This window comes from Danio rerio, chromosome 24 (assembly GCF_049306965.1).
Source record: "Danio rerio strain Tuebingen ecotype United States chromosome 24, GRCz12tu, whole genome shotgun sequence".
Taxonomy (NCBI): domain Eukaryota; kingdom Metazoa; phylum Chordata; class Actinopteri; order Cypriniformes; family Danionidae; genus Danio; species Danio rerio.
This window is the reverse complement of record NC_133199.1, coordinates 43,219,186-43,235,125: the sequence shown is the minus strand read 5'-3', so window position 1 is coordinate 43,235,125 and position 15,940 is coordinate 43,219,186. Positions and strand designations below refer to the sequence as shown.

The window sequence follows — 15,940 nt, the reverse complement described above, 5'->3', positions numbered from 1 at the left end:
CCGGGAGCGTCGCGGACTGGTTTGAAACGAAAAACCTCCGCAGTTTGAGGACGTCATCATTTGCAAGCACGTGGACGGCGGAGTACGGAAGTGCGGAGATGCTCGCATAAGCTGATGTGAACGCACATAGGTAACGCTCATTTAGAGTTCAGCTAGAATTATTATGTAGAAAACAAAAGGCTGTTTAATTATAATGCTTGCCAGATATTCATGCGATAAGTGCAAATCGCTCATTGACAGCGTATCCAACATTATTATAGAGGTCACGCAAACCCTGTCACGCGCTTCAGGTCACTGTTGGTGTCTGTTTTTGTTTTGTAGTTAATGCTAGATGAAGATTTGAACATGATTATGATGATAATTAGCTATAGTTATGGTTAAAGTAACATTCTGACACCTGCCAGCAGTAGTGGAAAGATATGGAGTCAATCTAGGGTCATATATACCTGCAACATGAAGGAAAGTTTTGCAAACAAAAAATAAAATAGAAAAATAATGCAAATGTCAAAAAAAAATGCTATATTGAGTTTTGAGAAATAAAAAGGAATTTTGCAAACAAGAATAAAGAACTGTAAATAAAAATCAAGTAGTGCAAAGAACATTTTATAATTGGGATAAATTATACATATATTTGCTAAATATTTGTTTTCCAGTATTGCCTTTACAAAACCTCTCAAGTCAATTGCAATGTGTACAATGCTCATTTTGATTTGCTTTTCAGTCAACCGTGAGTTTGCAATACTGTTTTTTTTTTAATTGCACTTCACATTTTTATCTGCATTTCACTTTCTGGCCCTGATTTCAAAAGGGGGCGGAGACACTGGAACTGGGGCGTGTACAGCATGCCCAGACATGCCTCCTATGAACAAGTAGGTATTGCTGTAGCCCGAAGACCTCCAAGTGGGAGGGATTACCCCGCAAGTAGGTTGGGTGACCTCCAAGTGGGAGGGACTTAAACCACAAGTAGGTTGGGTTTAAGTGGTGTAGGTGAAGTAGATCTTAATAAAACACATCAGGTTACTGTGAGGTTGGGTTTAGGGTTAGGTGTACACATTCATAAAGCACAATATTGAACTCTAAATACAACTAAATAAGGTTTGCACAGCCCACTTGGAGCTCTAAGGCCCACCCACTTGGAGCTGGCACCGACCTCCATTTATACCCTTCTCTTTTTATCTGCATTTCACTTTCTGGCCCTGATTTGAAAAGGGGGCGGAGACACTGGAACTGGGGTGTGTACAGCATGCCCAGACATGCCTCCTATGAAGGAAATCAGCCATGATGATCAATCGTTGTATTAAGTATTTTATACGCTGTTTGGGGGGCTGTTTAAATCGTCAAAGACTAAAACCCGCAAATCAAAATGAGCCTTTCAACTGACTTGAGAGGTCTTGTAAAGGCAATACTGAAAAACAAATATTTTTGCTAATAATAATTATTTTAATATACATAAAAAAACGCAAATGTATTTTTTTTTTTTGCAAAATTCTTTTTTTATTTTCCAAGAGCTCATTTTTTCCTTTGTAATTTTTTTTGAGATTTGCATAATTTTTCACAATTTTTGCTAAATACTTAATTTTGTTAGCAAAACTTTCGTTTATGTTGCAAGTATATATGGCCCTAGATTGACTCCATAGAAAGAGTACTGAAGAATCATACTCAAGTTAAAGGACCATTACTTGCCTAAAAATGTAGTGCGAGTAAAAGTATCTGTTGTAAAAATTTGTCAAAGTTTAACTCAAAGTATGAATAAAAAAGTAGCCCTTTTAAAAGTACTCAAGAGTAGTGAGCATTACACTGGGAAAAGCTGATGTGTTTACATGTCGTTTGTGGTTGTGTGTGTAAACGTAACATTCTGTAGTGCGTTCAGTTATTGTCCAGCAGGCACACACCGTCATAAGACGTCAATATTAGGTTAGATTTAAGTTGTGATGTCAAATAACCAAAATTCAATGTCTAGCCAGCGTCTAAGGACAATGTTATTTTAATGTCCAATAATGACATCAGATGACGTTGATATGTGATTGGTTTTAGGTTGTGTTAGAAAGTGACCAAAATCCAACGTTGAGTCAACATCTTAAACCAACATTATATTGACGTCAAACTCTGACATTTATTCGTCAGTTATGACAACCAAAATCCAACATCTGATAGACGTCATAGTGGTAACATCCATGCAACATCAAGCTGTAGCATCAGTAGACGTTGATATTTGGTTGATTTTAGGTTGGCTGTTAGACATTGATGTCAGCCCGAAGTTAGGTTCTGATGTCAATGTGATTTTGATGACAAAATGCAACGTCTCCATGACGATGGGGTACAACATCAATCTGACATCAAGTTGACGCATTGTGTCTGCTGGGTGTTTAAGGCCATTTCAGTCATCTTAAAGTAAACATCCGTCATCTTCCCATCAGTGACATGCATCTGAACAGTCTCTAAGCCAATGTGTGTAAAGATTTTGGACATCTTCTTGGACACTTTTAATGCTTTCAAACAGTTTGCTGCAATTATAAATCGCCCATGCCTTGAGGTGGTTCAGTATGATGTGATTTACCTTCTGTGTGATTGGATTGGACGGGAATCACAGGACTGATTTTTCGAATCCGCATAGACAGGAAATAATAAAGCAGTGATGCAGGTTGAAGGACAGTAGTGGAGTAAAAGTAAAGATACTGCACTAAACATGTACTCAAGGGAAAGTAAAAGTACACATTATTAAAACTACTTAGTATTTACAATTCCTGAGAAAAAGTAATTAATTACAGTAATTTGAGTATTTGTAATTAGTTACTTTACACCACTACCTGCCAATGGCCAGAGCAACACATTTAATTATAGACGTAACATCTTTACAATTTGATAATGGTCCTAAACCTCATCACATTCGTGATCGAATGAATCAAAATAATATACCAACACTAATTTTAACTTGCCTTTAGTGTTTGACTGTGTTCAAAGCCTTAATTCACTTTTAAAAAATACTTTACTCAAACCTTTATTTTCATTTATCAGTGGAACACAAATAAAGATATTTTGAAGAATGTTTGTACATGGCAACCACTTACATTCAAAGAAAAGAAAATACTAGAGAAGATGATGTCTGTATTTTCTCCCAACATGTCCAATCAGGATGACTGAATCATTTGACTTTGACAAACTTTATTGTCATTCAAATGTACTGGTGTACACAGAATAATTAAGAGTTTTTACAGAATAACCCTAATCAATAAGTAAATAGATAAATAATATAAAAATGATCATATACACAGCAGCTAACTGACGACTCTAATCATCAGGTGAATCTGTAGTGCAAGTCATAATAGTGCATACAAGTTATAGGGTGAGACAGAAAATGTAAAAAAGAAAAAAAAAGTGACCATTAAGAGTTAAGATCACAACAGATAATAATAAATATATTTATTAACAGATAAATAAATAATAACACTTCATTTTTTGTCTGAACTGTCCCTTTAAGTTTAGGGTTCAGTATACACTCACTGGCCACTTTATTAGGTACAACTTACTAGTACCGGGTTGGACCCCCTTTTGCCTTCAGAACTGCCTTAATCAGAAGATGAGTACACTGTGCTCATAAAGGGATGGACATGGTCAGCAGCAATACTCAGGTAGGCTGTGGCGTTGTCATGATGCTCAATTGGTACTAATGTGGCAAGAAAATCTCCCCCACACCATTATACCACCACCACCAGCCTGAACCGCTGATACAAGGCAGGATGGATCCATGCTTTCATGCTGTTGATGCCTAATTCTGACCCGACAATCCGAATGTTGCAGCAGAAATGGAGACTCATCAGAGCAGGCAACGTTTCTCCAATCTTCTATTGTCCAGTTTTAGTGAGCCTGTGTGAATTGTAGCCTCAGTCTCCTGTTCTTAGCTGACAAGTGTGGCCTCTTCTTGTGATGCTCAGTTTGAACTGCAGCAGATCGTCTTGACCATGTCTACATGCCTAAATGCATTGAATTGCAGCCATGTGATTGGCTGATTAGAAATTTGCATTAATGAGCAGTTGGACAGGTGTACCTAATAAAGTGGCCGGTGAGTATGTCGAAATAATAATTATGATGAAGCGGTTAAAGTACTTATATTTAGCATTTTAATTTCAATTAAGCAATAATTTAAAGTAATTATCAAAATGTGGAATTTTTATTAGGGAATAATTTGAAGCGTCATTTTGAAGTTCTAGTGAGCTCAAAACAGAACAAAACAAAACAAAAAAGAACTTATCACTAATCAAATATGAAATGACACATTTAGTCAGCTCCTCTAACATGTGTTATTTATTGTGCTGATGTTCACAGAGGGTCCAGATGTCTCGTGCAAATGTGCTGTCTCTGTATCGGCGGGTTCTCCGCATTGCACGCAGCTGGAAGGCTCAGTCTTCAATACCAAAGGACACTGACACTGAGAAGAAATACATCACGCAGGAGGCTCGAACCCTTTTCAGACAGAACCAGCAGGTGCGACTGACTTCATATCATCCTGTGAGCTGTCATAGATCTCTTTTCTATCACATGTGTTCTTATCTCTCCTCCACCCCTTTATAGATAACAGACCCAGAATCAATCCAGAGATGCATTGAAGAGTGTGAAGCTCGGATAGAAATTGGTGTGTATCTCACATATCAGTGGTTCACTTTTGAGTTTTGTTTAGTTGGAAGTACATGTCAGATTTGGTGTTTTCAAATAGGAGGATGATCAGTAAAGTTTTTTTGTTTGTTTCTCATGCCAGGTCTGCATTATAGGAACCCCTACCCCAGACCAGTAAGTGTCTCTGTATAAGACGTTGTGTATAATAACACTGCTTGTTAAAGAGATATTCACCCCTAACATGAACATTTACTCTCTATTTAAGCAGCCTCAAGTGTTTCTAAATCTTTATGAGTTACTTTCATTTGTTTAACCTTTGTGTATTGTTCAAATTGACTCCCCTTTGGTTATGTTGGGGGCTGTTTTTGCCCCATTGACTTCCATTACAAGCACATTTTTTGATTGCAAAGCCTTGACAGCGTATAATCAGGCATTCTTGATTGTTGCTGGTTTTCCATGTTGGGAAGAGGTGACATTTGTCATTTTTACTGTTGATCATCAGTTTGTAGCATTAATTAACCCTTTAGATAGGCCTGTAAACATTTCTGGCTTTTAAAAGGAGTTCAGTGGAGTAAAACAGGCAAGGCAAGGCAAACTTTATTTATAGAGCACAATTTTACACAACCGTAGTTGATCCAAAGTGCTTTACAATAAAATGAAAAACTGGTATTAAAAAAATATAAGGAAATATATATGTAAAACATTTCCCAGAGATGGGTTGCAGCTGGAAGGGCATCCGCTGCGTGAAAACGTGCTGGATAAGTTGGCGGTTCGTTCCGTTGTGGCGACCCCGGATTAATAAAGGGACTAAGCCGACAAGAAAATGAATGAGTGAATGATATATGTAAAAAAGTCATATTAAAATACAAATAAGAAATAACAGGCATGCGTCACTCAAAGGCAAGAGAGTAAAAATAAGTCTTTAAATTAGATTTAAAAGCATCCAATGAAGGAGAAATCCTGATATTCAGAGGGAGACTGTTCCATAGCCTTGGGGCTGCAACACAGAAAGCTCGATCACCTTTTGATTTGCAGCGAGACCGAGGGACAGACAAAAGAAACTGGTCATGGGATCTTAACGGTCTACAAGCTGAATATGGCCTAATAAGTTCACTGACATAGGCCGGGGCAGAATTGTGCAATGCTTTATAAGTGAAAAGAAGGATTTTAAAATCAACTCTGAATTTTATAGGAAGCCAGTGCAAAGAGGCGAGGACAGGGGAGATGTGATCTCTTTTCTTAGTTCCTGTTATTAATGCATTCTGGACTAACTTTAACCGAGAGAGTGTTGACTGAGGTAGACCAATGTACAAAGAGTTGCAGTAGTCTAACTGAGAGGAGATTAAAGCGTGTTACGATTTCTAAATCTTTTGTAGACAGAAATGGTTTAACTTTTGCCACCAATCTAACAACTGCATTTACATGTTTGTCAAACTGCAAGAGTGGATAATTCAGAGATTCTTGGCGCGATTGTGCAGGTTGTCATTTAGGAATTTTTAATTAAATCGTTGGTAGCAGCAGGACCTAATCATAACACTTCTTCTAGCTGCTTATTTAGATTTTCTAAGACATATCATGATAAGTGCGCAAAGGTCTCTGCTCTAACACAGACACACACACAAAATCTTCCATATAAACCAGGAAACTAAGCTATTTTTTTCACTGCAACTGATAATCAAGAATGCATGAGTATATGCTGTCATGGCTTTGCAATTAAAAATGTGATTATAATGGAAGCCAATGGGGCAAAAACCAATATAATGAACAAGTCAATCTGCCCACAGGGTATTGTTGAGTTTTCTCAAAAAAGTTTGTTTTGAGTGAAGTATCCCTTTAATGCAATTATCTAAATCATCAGTTGAGCAGCAGCTCAGTGCATTTAGTCATGCACAAGTAGATTTAGGTGAAGTTTCACAAACTAATTGCGAGAGGAGCACGTGATATGATTGACTGCAGCTGGCCACCCATCTACATTCATTAGTTAGCCAATCAGATTAATCCAAACTCACTATGAGTAGCCTAGCTAGATTTACTCCCTTATCTTCGTTTTCCGAAGAAACCCCCGATCCACCCTTCTCCTCCTTTACCACGGGGAGCTCTCGAGAACCACCTGATCTCCTACTCCCCTCACATGCTCTATGGACCAGGCGGGAGCCCTGGGCTCAGGGTTCTCTCCCGGGACAGCATGCCAAACCTCCTAACATTTGTCAAACATAAACATCTAAGTGTGCACTCATGAAATAGGACTTGGGGAGAATTCTGACTCATGATCTTCCTGGTGATTTTCCTGAAAGTCTGTGAAATATCTCATCTTTTCTCTCCAGACGTATCTTCCTCCGATGGGTCTGGCCACTCAGAAAGGCAGAAAACTGCGAGCTCAGCAGAGACTGAGGAAACAAGCCAAACCAGTGTACCTACAGTCTCAAGATGAGACCTGACACACACACACACTTCACCGTACTTATCTTAAAGTGTGTGTAACTTCATATTAAAAAGCATCAGGGAACATTATGAAGTCTGTCAGATCATAGTGCAAGGAAAACTGCCGGTGTAAAGTGTGATGAATGTTAATATGAGCTATGTAAATGGTGTATTTATTCTTATTGTATACATGTCTGCATCTAGTATCCATCTTTCGTTACACTTTATAAGTTTACACTCTTATAATGTTAAATTGCAAATACTTAAACCTGACCACTTTAAGCTATAAGTTATATTATAAGTTATATTATAAGTTATATTAAACTCAACAACAATCAGTGTTGAGTTTTTGTATCCTCTCAGTTTTGGCATCAAATGTAGTGTGAGGATGTGTTCAGTTGTCTAGTTGGCACAGGCAGGCGACGCCGCGGTTTACCCAGTGCTTCTGTGGCTGATCTGAGGGCAGCTCGATGGACAGCACATAGTTCGTGGAGTGACCGGTGGTGGATAGAGTCCCTCGTCTGGCGCTGGTCTTGTACACCGGACACACATAAACGTTTTGGTGCAGGAAGGTGGCGCTCTCTCCGGGCTTCAGCCAGATTATGGGCAGCGAGTCGAAGAGAACTTTAGGAACAGACTCACCGATAACCATGTGCTCTCGATTCCAGCGAGCGCCCTCAAGGAAGAGCCCACGGATATAAGCTCCGTCCTCCGGCTTCTCCTCCATATGAGTTTCCTGTTTGCACACCTAAAAGATCCACAATAAAAATATAATTGTAGTTTCCACAAACAATATGAAACAATATAAATGTTTTCAATACAAATTATATTGAGAAATGACTAAGCATGGACCAGTATAAGATTCTGACCCTATTATACCCTTGAATAAAAATATCAGGGTTTGACAGTATCATGGTATGGTGATTACTTTTTAAATGTCTGCATAAAAACCAACTGTATTCCCCTGATTCAACACAATATATATAGTTTTTAAGGGCGAGGCAGTGGCGCAGTAGGTAGTGCTGTCGCCTCACAGCAAGAAGGTCGCTGGTTCGAACCTCGGCTCAGTTGGCGTTTTTGTGTGGAGTTTGCATGTTCTCCCTGCCTTCACGTGGGTTTCCTCCGGGTGCTCCGGTTTCCCCCACAGTCCAAAGACATGCGGAACAGGTGAATTGGGTAGGCTAAATTGTCCGTAGTGTATGAAATTGTGTGTGTGGATGTTTCCCAGAGATGGGTTGTGGCTGGAAGGGCATCCGCTGCATAAAAACTTGCTGGATAAGTTGGCGGTTCATTCCGCTGTGGCGACTCCGGATTAATAAAGGGACTAAGCCGACAAGAAAATGAATGAATGATATAGTTTTTAAAAACAGCAAAAAAAATTTGGAACAGTAAACATGTCAGGCTAAATTATTAAAATAAATCATTGACGTCTGCTATGTTTATTAGCTTCAAAAACAAGGATTTCTCTACATCTTGAAAAGGCATCTTTGGATATCTTTCTTTTCTGTGGATATAAATAAGCCACGGCACTGTTCAACTCTAGAGCAGGCTTGGGTGTTGGTGCAGAAGAGATTTGTTAAATAAAATAGTTGTAAAAAAACATCTGAAAATAAAAGCTTGCATATACCTTGAAACGGTACAGCAGAAAATTTTGGAGGTTTTAAAACCTTGACTATTTTTCCAACCGCGGTAAACCTTGAAACCAGTTATCATCTCAAGCCTATTGAAGACTGGAATAATAATGCTGTAAATTCAGCCTTGAATCAAAGAAACAAATTACATTAAAATAAATAAAATCAAACAGAAAACTGCTGTTTTTCTTTCAAATAAAATTTCACATTATTACTGTATATAATGTAAGTATGAAACTTTTGAATGATAGTATTAGGTGTAATAGCACCAATTATGTTTGCTTTTGAAAAAATTATATATATATATATATATATATATATATATATATATATATATATATATATATATATATATATATATATATATATATATATATATATATTTAAAATTACAATCCAGACCAGTGTGGCCAACTTAGCAATTTTGTTGCTAGATTTAGCAACGTTTCATACCACCCTAGCAACTTTTTTTTTAAAAAGCACCTTGGAACAAATTTAGCAATTTTTAACATTAATTTGGCTACTATTAGCAATTTTAAAAAGGTGACTCAAAAGAGCAGTGGCTGCAGGCTTCACTCAGTAGCGTAAATTGCTAGCTCAAATTGTTTTTCATAACTGCTAATTTACTGATATTTGTTAACATGTACGGCGAGGCAGTGGCGCAGTAGGTAGTGCTGTCGCCTCACAGCAAGAAGGTTGCTGGTTCGAACCTCGGCTCAGTTGGTGTTTCTGTGTGGAGTTTGCATGTTCTCCCTGCCTTCGCGTGGGTTTGCTCCGGTTTCCCCCACAATCCAAAGACATGCGGTACAGGTGAATTGGGTAGGCTAAATTGTCCGTAGTGTGTGTGAGAATGTGTGTGTGGATGATTCCTAGAGATGGGTTGTGGCTGGAAGGGCATCTGCTGCGTAAAATCTAGCTGGATAAGTTGGCGGTTCATTTTGCTGTGGCGACCCTGGATTAATAAAAGGACTAAGCAGACAAGAAAATGAATGAATGAATGAATGTTAACATGTATAATTGTTGGCAATTTAGGTATCAATAAATTCCAGTAGTGTTATAATTGTTGTTACTTTTACAAATGTGTTAATTTCACAAGCTAAAAAGAGTAAGTACACAAGCTGTGATTGTTTAAAAGAATGTAACTTCATTATCAGTGTTATATTTAAAAATAAAAAAATTCATATCAAAAAGATATTGTATTTTACAGATAGTCGACTATTTTTAAAACAAATCTAAATGGACATATTTCAAATAATGTTTTTGCTAAGATGATCAGTCAGTTTGAGAAAACAATAATTATTTTGTATACTACATATTTTTGAGTTGTGATTATGCAATGACGTCATTATCCCGAGATCACGTAAAGTAATATGTTAATAAGAACCTATTAATTGTGCATCTGGATGTAATGTTTTAATATAATATACAGTGCCTCAGAGAGTAGAGACATGACCGGCTTACGCTTGTCAGGTACTTCGTGATGATGTCACTGATATGCAAATTAGTGTGTGACGTCATCTGGTAACACTTAGCTATTTTTCAGGCAGGCTTTAGCTACTTTTCATTGGAAATAGTTGGCAACACTGATCCAGACTGATCTTGTACATTTTCAATATATTTACTTCCTCACTGGAACACAAACCTCAAACTCGAAGCCGATGTAGTCAATGGGAATGGTGTATTTGCGAGCGAAATTCTGCGACACACCAGTAAGGAACGACTGAGTGAAATAAAATGCTGACACCCAGAACACTGACGGAGGGCCGTTATCAATCCAGTCCTAAAGCCAACACACACATAAAGATGTCCGAAAAATTAGAAAACACAAATAAAACAACACAAATAAGAATATTGTCCTAGTTAGTCAACAACAACTAATAATAATATATTGTAAAGGCGGACATAGAGTCCTCACAACACCTAACACATGCTAAAAGACAAAAGTGTGTTGCTCTGCATGTTTAAAAACATACTTTCTGCCACATTAATAAAGGTCCCATAAAATAAAATGAAGTTTTTTAGATGTTAGTGTCAGTATTGTTCGTTTTTGAGATATCTATGAGCTAGTGTGCTCCAAAACAGTGACGACATTTGCATTTAGAAGATATAAAACTGATATAAACATGTAAAGCTTGTAGTTTGTCACTTCCGCCTAAATGGATCAATGCTTTTATTCACATTGCCTCATAACCAATCAAATGCTATCTAGTGTCTGACATGCCCCGCCCCCTTCAAGACGCTTTTCATTTGCTTTTCATTTGCTTTTCATTCGATGCGCTTGAGCTCAACCACTATTACTGGCAGAGCTGTGATCAAACTATATGCTATTGGCTGTTTTCAAAAAGAGGAGGAGCCACACTATGTCCCACCCTCTCTTCGTGTTTTGGTTGAGATTACGTTGAACATCGAATAAAACTGCATATTTCAAAGCACTTCACAGGACCTTTAATGCCATTATTAATTGCAGAATAAACCATTATTGCTATATTCATTTTATAACCCCAATATTATGAACAAGATAATGCTACTGAAATGACACTGAGACTACATGCACCAGCTGGTCACAAACATTAAAGGTCTCTGATCATCTGTTTAGTCTTATGCATTTGTATTCAGCTGCTGATGCTCGTTCACCTGTAGAAACTGCAGTCTGGCCAGGAAGTCGGACACGTAGCTGCCGAGGGGTTTGAGGGAAGGGTAGGACTTTGCAGCCCACATGGCTGGCACTTTACCAACAAGAAGACTGTTGAAGACGTTTTCCAGCTCAGATGACATCACAACCTGTCCCCGAAGTGCCTTCTGGGTGTTTAGCAAGCTGCTACGCACCACTTTGGACAGCCTGTAAATATATATCAAATGCATTCATTTTAATAACATTAGTTTTGCATTTTGCAAGCTCTAATTTTGAGGCTACAGGAATCAGGGGTGCAAAATATATCTCATTACACATGTGATATCGCAGACAACAAAATAAATGACATTTCTTTTATGCATTGGTTTTTCATCTTAATTTGACTAGATGAGGCATTACTATCTTCAGCCCCGCATCCCCTGTAGTTACTATTCTGCTATTGGCTGGAGCGGTTCAAACGGGAGCCCAGAGCTGAAAATAAACATGAATGGCAGGAGCCGAGACGAGAGAGGAAAGTGAAAACAGTCAATCAGAGTCAGAATATCTGCTGAGGTTTTAACTTAGTGACTAAAATATAATGAATTAGAACTGAAAAATATATTTTACCTGTTTATTTTAATATTATTGAATAAATTAATAATTTAAAAGCATATATAACCCACCGGTCCTACTGCACACAACCCGCTCTGAGCTGAGATCAAACCGGCAATTCCTCCTATGGGAGTCAGTTGCTCTAACAAGGAGGCTAAAGACCATGGCCACTAGCATCTGTCACTAGTGCAACTTTAGAGGTCAGAGGAGTGAAGTTTACCTGCATAGCACTTCGCTAGCTGGCCTCTGTTACACCCACCCCCCCAAACCTCACTCTTATCTCGGACGAGCCCCCATGTGTAACCCACCAGTCCTACAGCACCCAACCCGGTCTGAGCTGGGATCAAACTGGCAATTCTTCGTATGGGAGTCAGTTGCTCTAACAAGGAGGCTAAAGACCATGGCCTCTAGTGTCTGTCGCTGAAGCCCCTTTACAGGTCAGAGGAGTGAGGTTTACCTGCACAGCACTTCACTAGAAGGCCTCTGTTACACATAGTTATTATTTTAAAAAGGTAATGATTCGCACTCAAGTAATTGAGTAATTCATGCTGTTTTTATTTTTAATTTTTCTTTTCGAGTGGTTGATCATGATATATTGAAATGAAAAAGAGACTGTTGGTAAACATGATGATAATTAATATGCTGTTTTCTTGTGAAATAAGGTTTTTGGAGGTAAAGGTATTTTTCGTGTGGTTGATCATTATATATCGAACTGAAATAGAGACTGTTTGCAAACATCGAGTTGCCGTCTAGATGATCGACACAATATAACAAATGTATATTCTTTAAAACCACTTAATCTCCGCGGACCTGGTACCGGGTCTGTGACATCATCGACTTTCGCTTTAAGATTTAAAGGGCCAGCATTGCATCAGACCCCCGTTAGTGGTTTCGTTCGAAAGTGTAGAAGCTATATTGTATGCACATATGCATAACTTTGGTTTTTATTCTACTGTACAAAAGTTATTTACACTTAAAAACACAGTAGGCTATTTTGGATGCCCGAGCTGGGTATTGAACATTGGTTCATTTTCATATTTTTCATATGACACATGTACAAGTTATAGCTCAAATGAAAGCTCTTGCCGGTGCTCATACAGTTCTAGCATTCTTTTTACTGACTTTTATTCACATATCAAACAGTTGTCGAATGAATCTCGGTGTTTCCATGGAGCAGAAGCGAAAACAATACATTTATGATCAATAAGCAGCCCCAGATAGCACAGACAGCTGTCATCTCTTACCTCATGCTGTGCCCTTCAGGGCCATTTCTCCTCTGTTTTTGAGGTGATGTGCATAAGTAATCCTTTTATATGTCTGACGTGCTCCAAACACAGTGAATTATGTTTGATCAAACAAAAGAATAATGAAATATGAAAACAATGATCGCTCCCTGTGGCTTGTACAGCACCTCTCATCAGCTGGAATACAATAACTTTTACACAGATTATTGTAGAGACATTTTTCTTTTTTCCTATGATTACAGACATGTGCAGGAACCACCAAAATTAATTACAGCACGCTAGACCACACACAACCTAAAAGGTACACTTTCAAATTTGAGTTTATAAAAAAAAAGACAAAGGTGTTTATTATAACACAGATGACATATACAGATATTTTAAACACTTTCAATAGTGTTTTATGAAAATTCAAAGGGTTTTCTTTAAAATGATACCAAATTTTTGCATTTACACCTCTGCATGTGGATCTGGGAAGCTTTTAAAATTGGGTCTGCAAAATCCAGGCGGAAATCCCCAAATAACAGCAGAGTTTAACTGGTTAATGTTTTGGCATGGAAATTTCATTATTGATGTAAGTCTACTGTTTTCCTGTGAAATTGTGTTTTTGAAGGTGAGGGTAAATGTTTCTTGTGTAGTTAGTTATGTGGGTTGAGGTGAAGGTAAGATTTGTTTGTTTTTTAATCTTCGAGTAATTGTAAATGTAACTTTTCAATGTTAGCTGTCGGATTTTCATTGTATTGATGTACACTTGACAAATGATAATAATTGATAAACTCCTCTGTGGAGTGATGTTTGAAGTATGAAGATACATAGTCATTGTGTGGTTAATAATGGATAATGAAATGAGTGGCCGTCTAACGAACGACGCATTGTGATTTACTACAGGATAAAAGGGTGGAGAGAGAATTGTGCCACACACTGAGGAAGGCATTGTGCTGAAACGTTTGTGTCTTTTAATCAGCCGTAGAATGTAATAAAAATAAAAACAGTACGAAGCAATTACTTGAATGCGAATCATTACCTTTTTTGAATAATAGCATTGACAAGGGGGTGTCACCAAACCAAAGAATTTCTAAAAACCGCAAGTGCGCATGGCAAACTTCAGCAACTCTGTTACACTAATAAAAATAGCATTTTTCTCAGAAAATGTTATATCGTAAGAAATATTGTTATTTCAACACTCAACAACAACATTGCATATATTCCGGTAGCATGCAGCCCTAATAGGAATGTTATGTTCAATTATAAGTAACCAATATTGGTCAAGAATATGTCTTAATACCTGTTGAAGCGAATGAGCTCCTGCCGTAGGACGGTGTTCATCGACTCCTCATATAAAAGAGGATACTTATTGGTCACCATCTCTATGTCAAAATCACAGGGGAGTTTGGCCAGCATTCCCTCTGCTAGCTCATCCACGACTTCCTGTGAACACCGACAATCTTGCTGTCAGAAAGAGCAGGTACACAAAACTACTGACCTCTGATCTGAATCCTCCCACCTGTGGTGATTTGGCTCCGCTGTTGGTTTGTCTTGGTAGAGTTAGCAGCACTCCGTCTAACAGCTGGTTGGTTTCCTGGTTGTCTTTGGTGATATTAGCATTGCTGTGCAGGCCGAAGACCTCAGGCTCAGCACTGATAGGCAGGTTGCGGATGTAGTCCACATAGCTCTACATATAAATGCAATCATGGATGAGATTTGAGAAAGTCATCAAAGATTTGCAATTAATAGTTTGATAGTAATAACTTCAATCGCCTCACAGCAAGAAGGTCGCTAGTTCGAGCCCTAGCTGGGTCAGTTGGCGTTTCTGTGTGGCGTTTGCATGTTCTCCCCGTGTTGGTGTGGGTTTCCTCCTGGTTCTCCGATTTCCCCCACAGTCCAAACACATGCGATATAGGGGAATTGAATAAGCTAAATTGGCCGTAGTGTATGTGTGTGAATGCAAGAGTGTATCCCGGTGTCATGTTGCAGTTGGAAAGACATCCGCTGCCTAAAAAAATCGGCTGAATAAGTTGGTGGTTCATTCCGCTGTGGCGACCCCTGATTAATAAAGGGACTAAGCCGGAAAGAAAATGATTGAATAAATTAAAGGCACACAAGTATTTAAAAGCTTGAATACTGTATAAAAGGCTGCGACAGACAGACCAGCAGAGCACTTAGATTTTTGTATACTCTAAGTCAGGGCTCAGGAACCTTTTTTGGGCAAAGAGCCATTTTTGATTATTTTTGGCAAATGCATTTTTTAGAGAGCCATAAGCATGTTGAGCAAGTCCATGTATTAAGAAAGGCTAATTTATAGAATTGTTTTCTTTTCGCCATCAGCACTCATGAATGTGGTTTGAATTTACGTGCGCAAGGTTAACATAGGGTGCTTTCACACCTACACTTTTGTTTCGGAACGTGTCTCGATTGCCCAGTTAGCGCGGTTCGTTTGGCATATGTGAACAGGGCAATCGCGCTCTGTTCTGCACCAAAGTAATCGCTCCGAGATCGCTTGAATGAGGTGGTCTCGGCTCGATTGAAACGAAGTGAGAAAGCGCGGTTATATCATAGTGTTTTATGGATGTGTAATAGGCTTACGGCTATATGAAGAGAGAATTATGAGTAGGGCAGGAAGTTTCGCGAGTCTCCGGATGCCCGCAAACGAGTGATGATCTCCCGGTAATCTCGCGTCTCCCTCCCGTTCATCAAATAGGCATCGTCACACACCCTTCTCACCCCTCCCCACCGCGTCTCTCCCATTGGTCTCTCCTCAGAGAAGTCGCGCGCGCACCCTGTCAATCACCACCAAACCACCACCTCTCCTGACA

General features: G+C 38.6%; 2 protein-coding genes across 5 annotated transcripts in view; one reads left to right on the top strand and one right to left on the bottom strand.

The window, feature by feature from the left end:
* Positions 1–58: 58 nt before the first annotated feature.
* On the top strand, positions 59–7,942 carry lyrm1 (LYR motif containing 1). The gene is given in 5 exon segments (NM_001002506.1): positions 59–130; positions 4,324–4,482; positions 4,570–4,630; positions 4,754–4,785; positions 6,936–7,942. Coding segments are annotated over 4 exon segments (357 nt in total). The 5' UTR covers positions 59–130; positions 4,324–4,332; the 3' UTR covers positions 7,050–7,942.
* dnah3 (dynein axonemal heavy chain 3) overlaps positions 4,110–15,940 on the bottom strand; it is an 84,223-nt gene continuing 72,392 nt past the window's right edge. For 3 of the 4 annotated variants that reach the window (XM_068217263.2, XM_009297659.4, XM_073941130.1), the window contains 5 exons: positions 14,632–14,799; positions 14,413–14,555; positions 11,298–11,502; positions 10,306–10,443; positions 4,110–7,780 (listed from right to left, as the gene is read on the bottom strand). In XM_068217263.2, coding sequence (XP_068073364.1) covers positions 7,427–7,780; positions 10,306–10,443; positions 11,298–11,502; positions 14,413–14,555; positions 14,632–14,799 — 1,008 coding nt within the window. In that variant the 3' untranslated portion in view covers positions 4,110–7,426. Of the gene's footprint in view, positions 7,781–10,305; positions 10,444–11,297; positions 11,503–14,412; positions 14,556–14,631; positions 14,800–14,890; positions 15,187–15,940 lie in introns of those variants that run through there. The other variant, XM_073941131.1, reaches the window with a different exon arrangement.